This window comes from Pteropus alecto, unplaced genomic scaffold, assembly GCF_000325575.1.
Source record: "Pteropus alecto unplaced genomic scaffold, ASM32557v1 scaffold24, whole genome shotgun sequence".
NCBI classification, from domain to species: domain Eukaryota; kingdom Metazoa; phylum Chordata; class Mammalia; order Chiroptera; family Pteropodidae; genus Pteropus; species Pteropus alecto.
In genome coordinates this window covers 4,273,462-4,293,626 of record NW_006439192.1, presented here as the reverse complement: position 1 = coordinate 4,293,626, position 20,165 = coordinate 4,273,462, and the positions used below count along the sequence as shown (strand labels likewise).

The 20,165-nt window shown below is 46.9% G+C and overlaps 1 protein-coding gene across 1 annotated transcript in view; it reads right to left on the bottom strand.

Moving 5' to 3' along the window:
* Nucleotides 1–19,963, bottom strand: part of CUNH8orf86 (chromosome unknown C8orf86 homolog) — a 45,217-nt gene extending 25,254 nt beyond the window's left edge. The window contains 1 exon segment of the mRNA XM_015592806.1: nucleotides 19,862–19,963. Coding sequence (XP_015448292.1) covers nucleotides 19,862–19,963 — 102 coding nt within the window.
* Between the last annotated feature and the right edge of the window lie 202 nt (nucleotides 19,964–20,165).

Here is a 20,165-nt window from a genome sequence, read left to right as displayed (position 1 = left end):
AGGCCGGGGAGGGCGGGTGCTCAGGCTGCTACTTGGCCTAAGAGGGAGGACTGCGCCTTGAGGAGTGTGGGAGCTTCTGTCTTGTCTGAAACGCTGGCCACCGCCCCTCTCAAATATATCTGGTACCCCAGTAAGCTATGTTGGGGCCTGGGGTTGGCAGTGGTGGATGGCAGGGCAGGGGGCAATTGGCGAAGCAGGCTTTTCTGACCTTCCTCTGTCCCTTGGTCCCCTTCCTGGCTCATCCCCACCTTTGTTTCTTCACGTGTATCTGTGGTGCACTCGCAATGCGCTGGGCACTGTGGTAGCTACCGAGAGGGATACTAGAATAATAAGGAAGAGGAGACAGGAATGCAAATGCCTGCAACAAAAGGCAGAATGTAGTTAGTGCCATAAAACAGTTATAGATAGGTACCCTGGGGATTCAAAGATCCCTCTTGGTAGGGGGCAGAGGAAGCTTCCAGGGAAGTGACAGTAATGTTTGTGCCTGGAGTAGGAGACCGACTCTGTCTCTACAAAGCTGATGTGGGTCTGTGGGGATTTCCTGAAGGAGCCCCTAGAACTTACTCTCTGCTTTCTCTCTGTCTCCCTCCCCCAACTAAAGCCTCCCCAGTGCACCTGCCCCTTTGTACTCATAGATTAGTCAAACCCAGGTGTCAGGTCTTGTCTGGAGCTACTGGGTTTCTTCAGGGCTGGCACCGGGCAGGCATTACCCCTCTGCCTGTCCCACTCCCAACATGCATGCACTCAGCTTTCCCTTTAAAGTGAGAAGTGCTTTGGGCATCAGTTCAACTCTCACCTCTTGTGAGAGGGTCACAAGGCTCTTCCTGCAAGACTTCAATGGATTTGGCTGATCTAACTGACTAGCCTTGGCAGGGGGTCCTCTTTTCTGCCTCCCAGTCCCAGAACTGTGTGCTCATTCTTTGCTCAAGGTGATCTGCCTCATGATGCCTGGCTTCCCTGCCATTCCTCCCAGTCCCTACCCAAACCAGACCACGGAGTTCTCCCCTCCACCCTGCATGGGACATGATGTAGGCACCGCTTCATTCCACTCCCACATCAACAGAGGGCAGATTATGTCCTAGCCACTGATCTGGGTGCCAGAGACACAAAGATGAAGTAGAAGATCCCACTGGATGTCACAGTCCATTAATATTCAGATCTTTCCAGGTTACAAAGCACTTAGGCTTACTTGCTGCACTTGGCTTCCCTCTCCACAGGGCTGGGAAGCGGGTAGGGGATATACCATGACTACTCCCAGTAGAGGCAAGTGACACACTGCTCAGATTCTTAGTTGTTTGTCCACATTCTTGCCATCAACTGGTGGGACTTGCTTTCAAGTTCTACTCCATAAAAGACCAACCTCATTAGGTTGTTGTAAAGATCAAATGTGTGACAGAGCATACATCTGGCACATAGAAGACACTCTGTCAGGTTAGTTTTCCTTTTTTGGGTGCAGGAGCCTGTTGCATGTTTATGTGAATTTCCCTGAACATTGATTGAGATGGAAATTCCTACTACCATTTCTCTCCCCTTGCCTTGGTTCTTTATGAGGGTAAGGGGGGTTGGGATCAGGTTGGAGGGAAGGCTAAGGGGGCTGCCCACAGGTGGTAGCAACATCTGGAGGTTTATTAACACAGGAAGCGCATCCTTGCCTCATCCCAGTGGGCGGAGGACAGGGCAAGTTGGTATCCTGCCCCTCCTGCTGGCTGAGGCAGCTTGTGGATTTGGTGACAGATTCCTCTGAGGAGATGAATGAAGCAATTGTGCACTTGGTGTAGAAAAGATTCCAGATAGAGGAGATGTTTTCAATGGCAATAACCCTGAGATGGAGGATTTCACCAAGTCAACAAACAGAATTATCGACTCTAGCTTCTCTTTGATGGTCCTGTGAGCACTTGTAAGTCTCTGAAGCGGTTCCCGGCACGATGTACATGTCTAAAAGCTTTTATTCTCTTCTTCATTTTAATCACTCCTCCTAGAGGGATTCCTAACTCAAATTTTTGAACGACAAAGGCAGCTAGCGGAATCCTGGTGGGTGAGGTCCCCAACCGGAAAAATAGTTTTTACATAGCTCCATTGATGCCTCTCCTGGCTCAGCTCTGGTTTTCAGAAAAATCTGATGATCAGATTAAAAAGGATCTCCGAAGTTTGGGGGGCTTTGTGGAGAGAAGGGCCCTCCTCACCTGCTTAACAGAGTTTAAGAGGCTAGCTAAGGGCTGGCTGAGTGCAGAGATGGACTTGTTTGTTTGGTGAATATTAGATTTTTAAAATTTTTCCTCTGGAACCTTGATGTAAGGATGGGTGGATCAGAGTGATGGAGAACCCAGAGAAGTTGTGTACCCCCAAGCTTATCAACAGTGAAGGGCAGGCCACACAATGAGGCCCCATTCCATGCTGTTGAAAATTGTATGTGAAAAGCACTAAGCATGAAACAATCCTGGTGGACAGCCGCAGAGCTGCAAGAATATGGGATGGGAATGGGGCAGGGGTGGGGCGGGGTCGGGGAGAGGGTGGAATTTGGAAATTAGAGGAGACAATGCTGGCCTGGAGATATCTGAGGGGAAAATGACCCTCTCTTCAAAAGATGTAGAAGCCTCTTCCATTCTGCCTTAAGAAGGTACCCCAAGACCAAATTTCCTAGTAGTCCCAGAGATCGCTCAAAGACTGTTGTGAGAATGGGTGAACTTGGCAGTGGAAAGGACTATCCAGCCCAAGGCTTTCTGGGTGGCACCTTATCCTGTGGTAGTGTCGGCCAGGTCAGTGCCCTTTCATTGACACCACAGCCAGGCAGGACAACATGGTGGCTCCTGGGGGAGGGGTAGCAAGGTTAGAAACAGAAACTGTAATTAAATCTTTTTTTACTCACCCTCATCCCCAGCAGGAAGTTATTCTTGGTGCTCAGTGAGGGGGAAGAAGGGGCAGAGTATGAGCAAAAAGGCTGCGTTTGACCTTGTGGCCTTCCTGGTGATTGGGTGGAGAGGTTTTTAGATTGAAGAAGAGATTTCCTTGAGCATCTTCTGAAAATAGTGACAAGGACTTCTGGTTTGACTTTTTCCAGATTCTGCTGCCACTTTGGGGGCAGAGAGAAAGCCAAAATATTCACCATTGGCATTCTTCAGCTAATTCTGGCTCCCTAGCCCCTTTCCTTGGATGTTGGGTTCAACGTGGACAATATCCTGGTCAGCCAAAGACTTCTCTGTTTTCCAGATCCATGGCTTGTGCTTTGGCTGAGCACGTCTTGGAAACATGCTCCATCAGCAGCAGCTCCTCCTCCTCCTCTTCCCCTGGAGTCAGGCAAGAGCAGGAACTTGAGGCCTTTGGATGCTGAGCAAGAAAGCAGAGGCAGAGGATTAGCTGTTTTGCCAGCACTGCCACCCTCCTCCGCCTGGCCACGCTGCGCTGTGACCTCCAGAGGGTCCCGGGTATAGGTGCCCACGCTCTCGGGTGCATTCCTTATCCCCCTGTGTGTTCTTCACTTCGTCAGTCTCCCAGCCCTCTCTTTTTCCTTCCAAACTGGAGCCAGGGCCAAGGAAGCGTGGCCGAGAATGCAACTTGGTTTGGTCTGCTGCAGGAAGGATTCTAACATCTCCCATCTCCCATTTGACAGAGGCCAAAGTCTACACGAAATAGAACATGGGGTCCAACTTCTCAGAGCAGGGACTGCAAGCACTTCACCTTTAAGAAGAAAAATTACCAGCAGCTCAGGGAGCTGACTCCGAAATGAAGACTTAGAATACTGTACTTCTGCTCTGGCTGCTCCTTGGGGCAAAATTCTCTTCGACTTGCATTTTTATAAAAAACAGAAAAAACAAAAATAAAACTCCACTTCTTTGGGAGCATCTCCTCCCTTTTGTTCCTTCCTCCTCCAACTCCCCCTTTCCCTCTCCTCCCGCGGCACCTGTGGAGCCAGCTGGAGCCTGAAGTGTTCTGAAGCGTTTCCCACATGTGTATATGCAATTTCCTTTCCACAATTAATAGTTAGTCATCCTGACTGTGGCAGCACGTGTGACTTCACTGGCATCTCAGCAGTGGATGAATGGGTTGGGGAGGGGAGGAGGGGCTAACAGGGCCCTAATCCTTGCTGCTGGCTAGCCCTGCCCTCACATCCAGGGTAACTCCCCTCCTCACCCTCCACTTCCAACCACCCCTCAATCCTGCTGTCTTGGCCCTTTTAAGATCACTCACTCTACCCTCTTCTCTCCATCATTGCCACCACCATCTTAACTGAGGCTGCCCAGACACCTGTAATAGCCTTCCCCTATCCTGTACCTTGCTCCTTCACTACATCCCCGCACTGAGGCCAGAGTGATTTTTGTAAACTTCAGTGTGACCATGCCACCCCCCACTTGGAGCCTTCTGCGGGGGGCGGGAGGGGATCCCACAGCCTTAACGATTACATCCAAGTGGTTCAGTGTAGCCCTTCTAAAAGCTGTTAGGACTTGCCCTTGGCTCACAGATCCTCATCTCTTTCCACTTCTACTGGATTCCTGCTTTTTCAGAGTGTGCTCTCAGCCTTGCTTCTAGATCTCGGGCACACTTCTCCTTCCTAGTGTGTGTGGCACACACACTTGTATGCATGTGTATTATCTCATGCTTATGCATGGTTTGACTCCCTTCAGGGACTACAATTTCCAAGAAGACTTTCCAGACGTCCCCCACCCCAGCTCCAACCACCCGCCCCCATACAAAACACACCCATTCAATTACAGTGTCCCTTGAGCTCTTAGTTTTTGCCACAGGGGAGTACTTCCTCCTTGAAAACTTTCATCTGCCATACTTTCCATTGCGATTATCTCCCTAACACTTATTCTTTCTATTTTTGGAAATATGGTAATTACTTTATTTTTATTTAAGGATTGTACTCCTCTGTCTATGTGTTTTGTGGAAAAACAACTTCGTCTTGTGCTCTAAGTCTGGGGAAAATGGTTTTGGCATAAGCTAATCAGAGCTGTGGAAAGTGATTCAGGAGTAGCTTGGGGAAATTTTTGTTGGTAGTTTCCAGGTAAGAACTTTCCTCGCTCTTCTGGGAGATCTCTGGTTGTGTTGGTCTCTTCCCTGGACTTGGAGGGGGCAATATGAACCCCAGGAGTTTTGGCATTTGGCATAAGAAGAAAAGCTAATCCTGCACAAGGCAGAGCCAAGAGATAGAAAGAAACTAGATCCATTGTTGAGCAGCTGAATCAAACTGAACCTGAAGCCAGTCTTGTCCCTGGCTTTCCAATTACATGCACCTTTAAATCATTTTTTATTATTTAGGCAAGCTTGAATTGGCTTTTTTCGGTTACATGCAGAAAAGTCCTAATGTACTTTCTTTCTTTCTCCCCTGATTTTTCTTCTGTCACTCTGGTCTCTCCTTTTACTTTATCCCAGGTTCTTCTTCCTTTCCCTTTCTCTTATATGATACTGTTCCTCAGGGGTTTATCTTTGTTGTCATTTACAAACTAGATGACCTCAGTTACTTGTATGACTTCAGTTGTCATTATCTTCCAAATCTATAACACCTAAGGCCCAAGCAGGACTATCTCACAGCTTTCCATCGTCTCTGATTTATCTCACAGATATCTCAAATTCAACAAGCATAAAATGAACTTTTTATCATTCGCTACAATCCTGTTCCTTGTCCATATTCCCTCCTTTTGTTAATAGCACAATCATCCTCCCTGCTTATCAAGCCAAAAGCTGGATGTCACCCTTCTTCTTGCATACCACCCCCACATTCAGTCAGTCACTACATCTTGTCCATTCTCCCTCCTTAAATCCATCAAATCTGCCCCTTCTGTCCTATCTGCAACGGTCTGCTTTAGTTCAGTTGTCCATTATCTCACGCCAGACAAGGCCAGGGTCCTCCAGGACATTGTCCTACAACTCTGGCCTGTTACTTTCTAAAATGCAAATCTAATCATGCCTGGACTCTGCCTAAAGCAGAGGTGTTTTTCCTTTCTCATTTAATCTCTAGCTTCCAGAACGATTGCTGTTTTAGGCCTTCCAATCTTCTGGAAGGTTCTAGTCATCCAAACCTTTTGCCTATGCCCCTTCCCCTGTCTTTAGCATCCACATTATCCACTTCACCCTTTTCATCAAATTCTTATTCTTCAGGTTTGGTCCCGCCCCCAGCTGCTCACTTCTGTGTCCAGCAGCCTTCCACGCTGACCCCTCTCTCCACCTTATCACATTGTATCAGCTTTGAGACTGTAAGCTTCTTGAAGGTAAGGACAGGGAACTCCCAACCCCTCCCAAGGAGCCTCGCATACACAATGGAGGACGTAATCCTAATGTCTGCTCCTTATCTCCCGCCTTAGGCTGTGAGCTCAGTGGGGAAGTATGTGTCTGGTGTCCTCAGTCCACAGCAAGCCCTTGGTTTTTAGCAAGTACTCAGTAGAGTCCAGCAAAGTCAAGGAATGAACAAATGAATGAGCAAACTTGGAAGTTTAGCCCCAGGAGCCTACTACCTGCAGTACCATCCTTGTCTGTGAGAACAGCAGCCCTATCCAGCCCTGAGATGAATTTCTCCTATAGGGGAGAATATTGTGACATATCTAAGGGAGCTGGATTGTCCCCCATGGCCCTCTGATGGGTAGCAGCAGCTGGTGTGAAGAGGAACTGAGATGTGTTATTTTTCAGTCTCAGATCTATGAAGGAACTCTGTGGCCAGTTAAGACCACTTTGGTCCCTAGAATTCCCAGGAAAATGCTGTTTTCTGCCTTTTTTTGTGTGTGGGGGGCGGCGGTGGTGGTGCAGATACAGGAAAACCTCCAGGGATCTATGAAGGAACTCTGTGGCCAGTTAAGACCACTTTGGTCCCTAGAATTCCCAGGAAAATGCTGTTTTCTGCCTTTTTTTGTGCGGGGGCGGGGAGGAGGCGGTGGTGGTGCAGATACAGGAAAACCTCCAGGGTATTAGAAAATACCAGACAAGGAGAAGAGGTGTGTGCTTAAGGTGCAAAGATGCTCTGGCTGCCTTCATTGCTCTTTCTCGTGTTCCTGCCCCATCCCCTATCTCTGCCCCCATTCTGCTAGGCTAAGCTCTAGGCCCATCGCCTTCATGAGACCTTCTGGGGGCCACCAGCACAGGATCCTTTCCTTTGGGGGAGGTCTAGAGGCCTGAGTACTTGATGAATCCACACACTTATGGATTTAAAGTGGGGATGTGAGTATGGGGGAGCCTGATGCTGATCAGCTGATCTCAGGGCAGCTGCTGCTGGGAAGAGGGCACCAATTTTGAACGATGAGTTCTGAATTATGATGGAAACTACTGATAATAACAACCACATGATGGGAATTCACCTCTTTCCAGCAGGCCCTCTTAAGGAGGTCACATTCTGTGGAGAGGGATGAGATTTCCAGGCCCTCCTCTCCCCCTTCTGCCCGCTTCTGTAGTGAGATGTAGCACAGCTCAGCAGGGTGCTCAGTGGGCCTGGGCAGGACTGACATCAACACCACTGGATGCTGGGAGGAGAGGCTGGAAGGCAGGGCTCCACACTGTGCAGCAGTACTGCCCTTCATCTGCGTTCCCACCCATGTGTAACTCTGGTATGTCCCCTTTATGAAAGGGGACCCTTTCACATTCTTTGATGGCAGGGCAAGTGAGGAGATTCAGGGCCCAGGACACAGGGAGCTGGGCAGGAAGGGGCTTAGGACAAGAAGCACTCAGCAAGAGGCAGCTCAGAAGCTACTTGGAGCCTGCCAGTCTGCTCTGTAGTTACAAGTGACCACATAGGGCCCCTCCCTACTATGGCTGTGGGTGTGTTCCTGCTCAGGGCCCACCCTCCGCACCCTGCACAACGATTGTTTGTCATCACTGCCATTCCCCTCTCCTCCCCTGCCTTCCTTCTGCTTTCACTAGACTCCAAGCACCGCCCCTTATCTCCATGGAAGAAAGCTCACAGAATTACCATTTCCAAGAATATTTGAATTTTATTAGGGCTTTTCAAGGCCAAAGGTTTTTAAGAAATGCAATAACATCGGCGGAATCTGACGGGCCGTTTTGGAGGCGGTTAAAAGACAAGAGTCTCCCTCTTTTCCCCACTTTCCCCTTTCCTCCTCCTTCCCAGGGCATACTTTGAGTTAGGCCCTGAGCTTGACCGTGGGGTGCAAAGGGGTCTAAGACCTGGCTCCTGCCTTAAAGAAGCCCTCACTCTCACTCTATGCCCAGCTCCCTACTTTAATAAACTGCTGATCTTCCCAGAGGAGGGAGCATGACTTCTGCTGGGAATGAGGTTGACAGTGAAGTCTCTGGCTCGCAAGATGGGCTCTGAATAACACAGAGCCTTAAGTGGGCTCTCTCTGGGGTGGCTCAGAACTGGGGACTCTCAAGATGAAGGCACCCAGCAAAAGGCAGCAGTTTTCTTAGCATTGACCTTGTTATGACTCTAGGTAAAAAGATTTGCAGCTGGAGGCCAAGCTCAGGGCCTGTAGATGGTTGGGAATGTATAAGTGTGGGGACGGGCCACCATTGCACTCTTTGTGCAAGCCCAGAGCTGTGAGACAGGGACCTAGAAGCTCTCTGCTTAGTGATCTCTTGGCTTTGATGACTTGGAAAAGGCTGGTTGGGGAGGGGCAAGGAACAGTTTGGCTCAGCTTCGGGAAGGTTCCCTGAGCTGATGAGGGCTGCGGCCTGAGTAGGACATCCCTGCCAGCCCTCACCAGCCCCCTCCCGCACCTCCCTCATCTTGTCCTGCTTCTTGTTCCTGAAGAATCTTGCTGGCCACTCATCTACAAGACTAGCTATATAACTTGCAGGGCCCAGCACACAATGAAAATGCAGGGTCTCTCATTTAAAAAGTCATTAAGAATCTCAAGCTGGCATCAGCAGAGCATTAAACCAAGTGTGGGGCCCTTCTAAGTACCACGAAGCCAGAGCTGCTGTCCAATATTTGCTTCTCAAAGGGGGACTTTTGGACCATCTCAGAACACAACTCTAAATGATAACTTTCAGGCTCTGGTGGCAGAGGAGTAGACTTGTCTGATACTCTCAAATTACACCAGGGGGATCAGCGACCACCTACTCCAGTCCCCTCGTAAAAGGTAGTTTCCTTGGCTTTTCCGCTTGCCCGTGTTCTTTTTTGAATTTCCATGTCAGGGGGCCAGGGAAGAAGGGGGTGTACAGATATGTGTAGGGGTGTGCGTGCACGCGCACGCACGTATGGGAGGCAGAGGAGCCATCCGAGGAAGGAATGGTGGTATACAATCAGGGTTTGGTTTTCGATTAACCTCTGCCATAACCCTGTTCTTCGGGAGGGAAGATGTGGCCTTGAGTGCAGTTCTTGTTGTTCAGGTGAACCGAGGCTCTGGGTACAGTCTTTTTTCTGCTTTCCCCACACTGAGGTAGACCCTTGTCATCCATGCAGCTCCTTGGTAGGGAAGATAAACACTGCAGAGTGCCTAGGAGCTCGTGCTGAGAGCAGAGATGGAGGTTTAATGGGCTTGTTATGAGGTACCTGCTGGGCTGCATGTTCCTCTCCCAAGAAGGCAGGACACAGAGATAAATTACCTGATCAGAGCTGCTTTTCTAGTGGGAAGAGAAATGCCTCAGAGCAGGAAAGGGCGAATTTACAGAATAGGAGGGTCACGGGATACAGTCAAGGACTCAGTGGCACTGATGTGGGCGGAGAAAAGCAGCATTCCTTCTGCACGATCATCAACCGTCCAACTCACTAATTAATTCATGAATAATTGATACAGGCCTCCTGGGCTGCCCGTGTTGTGGGGGATACAGTGGGGTATCCATTCTACAGGCCTCCAGTGAGTTCACAACCTGGTTGGAGATACAGCACTGGCCTTATCTCCTTGGGGACTGGAGCTGTGGGCTGGGTGTCTGCCAGGGCCTGGTACCCGGAAGGTGCTGAAGAAAGGCTGACTGAATTAAATGGAAAAAGTGGTGGACAACTGTAGCAAGGACAATAAGCTCTTCAGAGTTCAGACAATAAGAATTCAGAATTATTAAAGATAACTTCCATTTGGTTGAGGTGGGGATTTGAGCTGCATCTTGAAGGATTTAGATTGTTGGGAGCTGGAGAGAGTAGGAGTGTCAGGCAATGGAGAGCAGAGATTAAGAGCAGAAGTTCTGGAATTAGAATGACACGGCTTCTAATGCTGGCTCAGTTTTGATCAGCTTTGTGGCTGTGTGTAAAACCCTTAAGTTTTCTGAGCTTCATTTTCCCACATGTATATGGGGAGAAATACTACCTGCCTCATAGAATTGCTGCGAGGATTACCTAAAATATTCCCCAAAAAGCATTTGGCAGGGTCCCTGGAATATCATACTCAAGAAATGGTGGCAGCTTTTTATTATGGACCGCAAAGACACAAAGCAGGAAAGCACAACATGTTTGATTAGATTCATGATTCTCTGTTTAATTAGAGAAAAATGGTGTTTATTTAGGGGATATAAAGCTTTAAATTTTATGATGGGGCTAGACAATACAGGGTCTTGAAGGCCAGGTTCAGAAAATAAGCATTTTTGGAGAAGATAACAAAGATTAAGAGAGTTATTCCTCTTACTCTAACTAGTTCTGTTAAGTCATTCTGATGTTGGTACTCACATAGCATGTACTCTACATGTATACCATACTCTTTCTTCCAATTAATTTCAGACAATAAGTCTTGTCTAAATTTGGAAATAACAATGAAATCTTTGTGCTGTATGAGCAAAGAGGTTATTAGAAATCGAAAGGGGAAACCCTTGGAATTTTAGAATTTAAAAAATAGTCATAATTCAAGGATTTTCCTTGTTTTTTTTCCTGTGGTAAGGCATAAGAAGTCATGAAAAAATATGATATGCCCACTTCTTCCTCCAGGTGGGAAGTGACAGACAGCCACACGGAGCACTTTGCCATTTCCTGGCTCTTGATAGTCAGATGGGGAAGAACTTTTATTTCTTTTTTCTTTTTTTTTTTTTGCGGACCTGGGCATGTGGGGGAAGAAGTTTTTACGTAAGAGCTTCATAATTAGCCTCCTTTCTAGAATATTATCTAGGAATATATATACAATATGCAAAATGTAAAATACAAAACGCCTTTAGCTCAGCAATTTCCATTTCTGAAAATTTATTTCTAGGAATGACCATTGTAATCTTGTTTAGAACAGCAAAAACATGAAAACAGCTTAACTATCGATTAACGTAGTATTGACTAGTAAAATTGGTGGTTTATTTATTCTATAGAATATTAAGCAGTTATTAAAATTTATGGTGTACATCTATATGTATGGTCATTGAAAGCTATTTATGATAGAATGTCAAAGAAAAAAGCAAGTTTCAGAATAGTATATTTGGATGATCAAGTTCTTGCAAACAGCATTTATACTTATATGTGCATTAAAATTCAGGAAGGTGACAAGCCAACCTCTTACAGGAGCAAATTTTAGGAAAAAGTTTATGAATAGATGTTTAACATTTATTATAATGTTTTTGTATTATATGAATTTTTAAGAATGTATCACTTTTCTCATAAGAAAAAATATATTTCTAATTTAAAAAAAAAATCCTGTGCTTTTTTCGTGGGCTTGAAAGGAAAAAAGTCAGAAAATACCTTGAAAAGTAGCTGATTTGAGACTAAACAATGTGAAAAAGAGAAGAGGTCTCAATGGTTGGCATACTTACAGTTAATATAAATTATAAGAAAAAAATTATGTTCACTGACAATTACTTTTGAAGATTGATTCTATCAAACTGCTAAGTTGTGGTTGAAGCTAAACTCTTAAAATTTTCACAAATGTTATTATACGTTGCTCCCCCATCTGCCTTATACTCTCAGGGTCCCCTGAAAAGTCAGAATTGAATGGGATCTGGGACTCAAGTGGAGTTCAGTAGCCCTGTCTGCCAATGACACATTTCAAGAGGACAGGATCCCACAGTAAACAAAGAAGGGTCATGAGAAATGTGATTTCCTCACGCCTTGAGCAGACCTTGTCTTGGCCATACATCAACAAGTTAAGTATTTAACTGGGCACTTAGTATAGGCCCCACTGCGCTGTGGAGATAAATCTGAAGGGAACAGATGGTCCTCACTCTCAAGGAGCCTCTATCTATCCCCTTCTAGGGCATTGTCAATAGCTGGCATACTAGAGGAACAATTCACCCCATAGGTTGGTGACCAATTTGTTAAAAAATCAAGGGGAGTGGGTGAGGGGGAGAGAATGGTCGAGTGGGCAAGAATATCTATCCTGGGGATGATGAAGATTGGGAGGCATAAACTCCTTGCTTGAGATGCAGTAGCTGTAATTTCTGAGGCAAAGATGTGGTGCCCCTGAGAATTAGAGCGTCTGAGGTAAAGTGTGAGGCAGCATCATGTGGTGACTAACTAAAATAAAAGCAAGGGTGGTGGAAGCAGACCAGCTTGGGTTTGGATCCTGGTGCTGCCACTTACTGGCTGTGAGGCTCTGGGCAAGTTACTTCTGCTCTAATTTCATCACTTTGACAGAGGGAGAGAGAGAGAGAGAACGAGAGAGCGAGAGAGAGAGAGAGGAGGAATAATAGTGTGAAATCATTTAAGTAAAGCACTATGCATAAAGTTAGTTCTCTTAACAACCTTTCCAGTTAGATATTTTTATACCCATTTTACGGAAAAGGAAACTGAAGCTTAAGAAAAAAGTGAAGTCTAACTCCAGCACTTATGCCCTTAGTTCCGTATCAGCCTCTCTCCCAACTTCCTCATTACACTGTCCCCCCCTCCCCCCCAACTCCTCTAACCCTCCTGAACTCTCTTCAATCCTATTCCTCTATCCTCTGGACACAATTATACACTGTCTTGTCTCATGCCCCTTTCTTTCACGTTTTGTGTGAAAGACAAGATTGAACTCTCAGGACCTTGAAGGGGCCATAACTATGGTACTAGAGAGAAGAGTTGGGAGGGGTCAGAGAAAGGCAAGAGGGTGAGAGTGAAAAGATGACTCAGAAGCGATAACTTCTAAAAAGCAGAGGAACAATAGCATGTCTGGGGCATTTCAGAGACTGAAGTGGCAATGATTTCTGAATGGGGCAGGAGCCTGGAGAACCAGTCTGAAGAGTTTCCTTTTGCCTTAGCTTGGGAGAGAGTGTGTGGGCTGGAAGTAGAGAGGGAACTCAGGTGCCTAGAACCATGTGTGCACTGAGAAGGGGTGCAGTCCACAAACCGGTGGACGGAAGCACCGAAGTAAGAGCACAAGGCCTGAGTCTAATGACATCATGTCCTTATCATTGGGGGACTCCAAACTCTAGTAGTGTAACATGGGATATTCGTGCATGGAATAAGAGGTTACAAATTTATTATTTTCACTAAACTTGTAAGCGTTTCATTTCCAAATCTGATTCTTTTATTTTCTTCTGTGTTTTCTGCCACATATTGTTTTTCTCTGATATCATGCAAGTGAGGACCTCTCTAGGAAAAGAATATGCAAATGTGCTGCCTGTTCAAGAATCTATACATTATTTTCATTAAAGGAAGATCGCTCAGGAAGTTTGCAAACACTTGCTCTAAAGCCGGCCTACATGTACCGGTGTGATAACTCCGCTGGAGCAGTTGTGTAAAAGGGGAGTATCACAGCACGGGAAAGAGGCTCCTCCTCACCCAGCAGCCATGGTGGTGGCAGTGGTGAAAGGAGGCAGCTTGAGTCCTTGGTTTGCTGGAGGAGGTGTGTTGTCTCTGGGAAGGTGAAGGGATGGCGTGTGTGTGTAAAGGCAGGTGTGGGCGTGACGTCAATGTCTGCTTTGTGTAGAGCTTGACCTCACCCCTTCCAACTGTGGACTGTGAGCCTCAGTTTCCTCTTTAAATAGAGATAACAGTAATGTACATGGAGCAGCTGACCCGTTGTGGTCTGATTGAGAATGGTTACTCAGTAAGTGCTTTCTCTCCTCCTCTTTTGAGGGTTCTCTGAGGCCACCGTGTTCATCTGGCAAAACTCTCCCCTTTCCTAATGTGCTTGGAAACCAGTGGATAGTTATTCAAACTGCAAAGCTGCCAGAGTCCTCCTCTGCCAACTCTTGCTTTCTGACAAGGCCCACCTGGCTATTTTCCGTCTGGGCAGGTGAGATGGCAGGCAGCAGATAGGTAAGTTATTTTTAGCATCCCGCATAAGATGACGTATGTGACTTTTAAGGCCACATATCTGTATTGGTGCTTATCAGACATATGCACACAGATCCAGCGTGCATGAAGAAAAATTTTCAGTAGAATGGCTTCAGGAAAGAGGCCTCCTGCTGGACCAGGCAGAGCACAAGCATTCTGCAGTTTGCCCTGGCCAGGCAGGCAGCTTAAGGTCCCAGCCTGTGGAAGTTTATTCTTAAAGGTGCCATCTTTTCGCACAGCTCTGCAGATTTGCATGTACCATCCCTCCCCAGTTCTTCTTCTTAGTTTGGTGAATCCCTACCCATCTTCCTACATCTTTTCCTGACATTCCAGGCAGCGTTAGGCACCTCTGTTACAGCCCTTCACATGCACGATGTTAACACACACTGACAATCAGCCACCTCTTAAAGCAAACCGAGGCCTTGTTGAGGTCAGGGCCCTGCCTGACTCTTCTCTGCAGCTCCTGGACATTGCGCAGCATTTGGCACACGATGGATGTTTTTGAATGAACGAATGAATGATATGAATTTTTCAATTTTGTGACATCTTTCCTTTCCCTTGTTTCCCATGAAGTGCTCTTCAATTTTGCATTTTTTAAAAAATGAAAATGAATTCAAATTGCTTTTGCTTCAAGAATTTCACAGCCACTCACTGAGGTCATTGGAGATTGAGGAATCCAAAATCAAAGATGAAAATCCCTGTCCCTCATCCTCAAGTTAGAAGACACTTGTCTCTAGGTTTCCTGCTGTCAGCAGGGTGAAGGTAAACAAAGGAACAAGGCAAAGGAATACAGAAGCTGGTTATCTGAGTGCCTGGGGTGACCCGCTCCTGACAGAAGCTCCTTCTCTGGGTCACTGGTGGGCTGGTTGGGCTGGATTTCTACAAAAGACCTGCCTTCATAATGAGTTAAAGCAGCCCTGGAAAAGCTGAGGCTCTAAGAAGTCAGGGTCAACCTGGGGTCTCCCTTCAGAGTTCAGGCATATAGGCTTGCACCCTAGGCTTGATAACACTGTTTGGATTTGAATGCCAAAAAGCTGGGACTGGTATACGCCCCTTTCCCCAGCTGAGACTAGTATATATCTCGTCTTCCTTCAGGGTTGTTATGGGGAAGGCCTATGGATAGCTAAGGGGTCAGGGCAGAATGGATTGGCTGAGGGGGTTCTCTGCTGTGCTTGGAGGCCTCCACTCAGGACACGTGTGGCACTTCTGCTCTGGTTGCTGAGGTGGAAGGCCTTCCTGTGGACTCACGAATAAACAGACTCAGCCTCCATTAGTCTCCGTCGCCTCTGAGGGGTCAAGATTCACTAAGCTTAGATTTTCACAGATGCTCCAGGGAAGGTGCTTTAAGAAACGATGCACATTTTAAAGGGAGGGTAGGCGATTTACAAGGATGGCAAGAAAAAGAAGAATTAAGCCCTGACTTGGACTCTGAAGGCTTCTTCTTGTAAAATCTCAGAGCTTGATTTTGAAGAACCTGGTAATCGCTAGGGCACCAGCAAATGAGGGGTGAAAACTTGCTTTAAATCCTGGCCCTGGATTTTCCTCATCGTATCAACAAAATGAGATACCAGAAGCTCTGAGAATAAATATACTACTTCTGAGGTCGAAATTATAGACTCGTAGCAGCCAAAACAGCTATTTGTGGTAATAACTATGCTAGCGCAGGTTGGAAAAGCCTAGTAAATGTTGCCCTTGTTTGAAATCCTCCCCAATCTCCATCTCACCACCTCCCCAGTGCTGAACAGGTTAGGAGGCAGAGTGACTATTTTCTGTTTGTTTGCGTTTCAGAGTCAAGCTGTCTGGAACTACTGTCTGGAAGAGCCTCTTGCCCCAACCCAGCCAGTGTACCCAGCAATCAGGAGCCATTGCCCAACCCAGGGCTGCCTGGGTAAACATTTATAAGATCTGGAGGGATCATTAACGAAGGGCAGAGGATGTCTCTATTTGAACCTCTGCCACCATAAGTCCAAATCTGAACTCATTTGTTGCCCCTTAACCCATAGGAATTCAAATGATCTGTTGGTAAGGAGAGAGAATAATTTAAATCAGAGATTCTCAACTTTGCCTGCACCTTAGAATCACCAGGGAACTTTTAATAGTCCAGATACCCAAGGTTAAATCAGAATCTTTGGGAGTGGGACCCAGGCATCTGTATTTTTTTTCCAGGCGTCTGTATTTTTACAACTCCCAAGGTGGTTCCAATATGCAGCCTAGGTTGAGAATCTCTAACTTAAATGGTTCTTGGTGTTTCTGTCAGCCATTCTACTAGCAACCGAAAGGCCTAGAGTGAGGATGAGATGGAGGATATGACTTCTTTTCCATTCTCGTGGGAGCCTGGTTCCCTGTGTTTCTCATGCAATGAACGTATCTCCGTGCTGATTGTGATTCTGGGGTTTAAAGATCTGGTGCACCAAGTCCCTGGAACGTCACTAACTCGACCAGAGCAACTGGACTTTATGGTAATATGAGAGATTTTCAAGTAGAATGTTGACAAATAGATTTTACTTACATCCAGGCTCTCAAACCTGAACCTTGTATGACTCCCCTTCATTTCTTTCCTCAGTGGATAGTTAACCATACACCAGTGGCCTTGCTGAAAATTCAAGTGTTGTCTTTATACTCTAACGTCCCTTCAGACCCTGTGTGGGTCCCCAGGTCTCATAGATGCTACTTCCCAATCTTCCTTGATGCCCTCTGGCTCCGCTTTGGGTCAGTCCTTTATCTCTTATCTCTCATCAGTCCTTCATCGCTCATCTCATCTCATCTCTTCTCATCTATGACCTCCTAACTGGCCTTCCTGTCTCTAGTCTGATTCCCTTCTGCTCCATCGTCTGCCTGACTTCAGAGCAAAACATCCAGATACAAACTGCCCATGGAGTCGTCTGCTTAAAACCCATCAGTAGCTCCTCATTGCTTTCTTAATGAAACTTAAATGTCTCGGCACAGCCTTTGGTGCTCTGACTGCCCATCACCTTCCCAGCCTCGTCTCCCATTATATCACCTTAAGAACCTTACACTCCAGCCACATAGAACTTTGCTTTTTCATGAGCATTTGCTTGGCTGTTCCCTCTGCCAGTATTCCTTTCGTTCTCATGTTAGACTCCTTACTTGTCTTTTAACAGTTCGTCTAATCCTCTCCCAACCCCAGGATGTAACATATGCTCATCCACCATGCCCCTCCTCCACATGCCTCACTCAGGAGAAGCGCTTTCAAACTGTATCGTGAACACTATATCCCTGTGTTTCTCTCCATCAGACTATGAGGTCTTTGGGCGCAGGAGCTGGGTTTTTCTTTTCTTTGCATTGTTAGTCCCTGGACTAAAGGCGGCCTTTGTGCTCAATGCCCGAACTTGCTCCAGCATATTCCTCCTCTTTCCCCTCTGGCTGATTTGAGACCTGGCTCAGATTCACTTGGCCCCTGCAAAACTCTGAGACAGGAAGAGTTTGGCTTAGGCCCCCTTCCATCTTTCTATTCTGCAGTTGTTTCTCCTTTTATTGAGGCTTCTCTTAACGGTTCTCTACTCCCTCATTCTCAAATTCTTTCCCTCCCTATCTAAGTATGCTCTGAGAATAAGTACATAGCTCTAAATCACAAATAACTGCTGCTACCTTTCTCCTGCTTATTAGTATTCTAACAGAAAAGAAGCAAAAGAATTAATTTCTTATTGTGTAAATATCTGGCCATAGGAGGAGAAGCCAGAGAAAAAAAATTGGGGGTGAGATGGCTTTCTATGGAAACCTTCTTCAAAGACTATCATGCATTGTCTTTTACCAGAGTACGGTTTACCCATTTTTGGGGGCAGAAAGAAGAACAAAGAGAAGAGATATTTTTCAAGCTTGGTTTCTCTATTGGCTCACCCCACACACCTCCTTGTGGGGACTCTACATAGGGACACTGTGTCCTAGGGCTTGCAGAAGGTGTGGGTCATGACATTTAGATCTGCCTATGGAAGTAACACAGAAAAAGGCAAGAAATGAGAAAGAATGATTTCAAAACATGAGAACGGAAGAGCACCAGTGGAGTGCATCAGAGGCAGAGTAGAACCAAGACAATTGTCATCAGGGGGCAGAGTGAAAAGAAGGGAGCACAGGGGAGGTGGGCCGCTTGTGACCTAGGGCACCAATACTGCGCAGCCTACGGTCTGCCTTTTAGGTGGATGGGCCCTGGCAAGACCCAGTTGGGTGGGTAAGACTATGTCCTGGGCAGGGTCAGGACTCATGGTCTGTAGATGAGCCATGGCAGACCTCTGTTTCTGCAGTCTCAGGCTGAGGTGTGACCCATGCCCCCAGACTCTGTGACTCCTGTGACATGGACACCATCACCAGTGGGTAGCTTGGTGCCCCAGTGGACTGAGTACCTCCTGTGATACCAGCCACTGTGCATTTTTCCGGCAGGCAGGGTTCACGATTTCCCTGGTGCAGAGGTGCAAAAAATAGATAAGATTCTCTTTTAGACTTGCAGCCAGCGCCATTGGTCTTTGGGCCAGGTCATCGAGGTGCTTATTCCTGCCAGGTGGCCTCTTACTTCAGCAGTGTGGGCAGCCACTGGGCAGTGTCCAGCTTCGGACACTCATTGAGGGACACTCATACCTAAGTGATACCTACTCTCTTCCTTCGACTGTGGCAGTGGCGGCTTCCTCTACCCCATTCAGAGGCGAGAGACTCAGTGTGGCAAACATGTCGAGCAGGTAGCAGTCACTCAGCTTAAAGGGCCCCACAGAGACCCCTCACTTTCTTCCCCCCATATTCTCTTACAATTTGCTCAACCCCGCTAATTCTTTATTAGCATTTCACTCCTTGGTCTCAAGACACTATTTCTAGTGAGAACACAAATCTTAACATCTTCTTCAGCCACTTAGCTCCCATGAGCGCTTGCCAGATCCTAACTGAGGCCGTTTTCATCAAAGGGAGTGCAGAGGGAGGATGGAGTGGGGCGGGCAGCAGGCAGCACTGGGTGAGGGGAGAGCAGTAGCTGACAGGGAAACATGGGGGACATTATGAAGACACCTACTTTCCAGTCAGCCTCCAGATGCAGTGATCATAGTTTCCAAAACCCAACTGGGACATTTGGGCCTATGAAAGGTTTTTTGTACCCATTCCAAATGTGAGGGTGCAATTTTGAAATCGCACTTTGAACACTGAGATGTTAAAATTTCTGGGCCATTTGGATGTTTTATGGGGTCACTCGAAACTGGAACTGTCCTAGAAAATCTAGGCTTCTCAGTGGCCATCATTGTGTTAGTGAGTGGGTCCCACTGGTGACTGCCATCTGCTGACCTCTGGCAAATCCTTTATTCCATAAGCATTTAGAGGATAGGGGGTGAATGTGCCCACCCTGAGGTCCTGTCCTGGTCAGTCAGACCCTCCTCCTGGCACAGGCTCTGGCTCAGCCCTTACAAGAACCATTGTTGCCCCAAGAGTTCAGCGAAATGGGTGAACATCTAGAAGCTTCTCTGCTCTCCTTGTCTTGAGGTCTAATCATAAGTTATTCTTCAGCGGGAAGGAAAAGAAAAGAGGGAGTGGAAAAAACAAACTAGGTGGGGTGAGAAACCAGCAAAACACAAAGAGAATGGGAACACACTAACCGAATCCCTTCTGATCTTCTTGGTGCCAACCACAAATGTCTGGTTTTCAGCAAAAGCTTGGAAGCCAGCATGAAACCTACTTCACATTTCATGTGGGGAAAGGCAGGGTTTTTCTAGTCCTCTGATGGAGAAAGAAGTCTAGTAGAATATAAAGTGTCCTGACATATTGTGAAATGCTCCATGTTTCTATCTAAATCCTTTCTGCCCTTGGAGGCCCGAGAGAAAGTCTACATACTCTCTCGCAGCCCCCTGATGGATTCCATCTCTTCAGAGTCTTGTCTTGTGAGTTAGTCTCATGCTTGTTGGTAGGATCTGGGTCTTGTCCATTTTCATCCATGATGCCTAATGGTGCTGTGCATGTAGCAGGTGCTCACTAAACTCAGCCAGAGCCTCACTGGCTTCTCTTCAGCTGCAGAGGCGGTCTCCTGAAGCTCTGAGGGACCTCCACAACACAACGCAGGCTCCCTTCAGAGCAGAGGCTGCATGATTGTTATCAGGTGGGAGCAGTGCTCTCAAGTCCACCTGTGTTTCCATGTGAC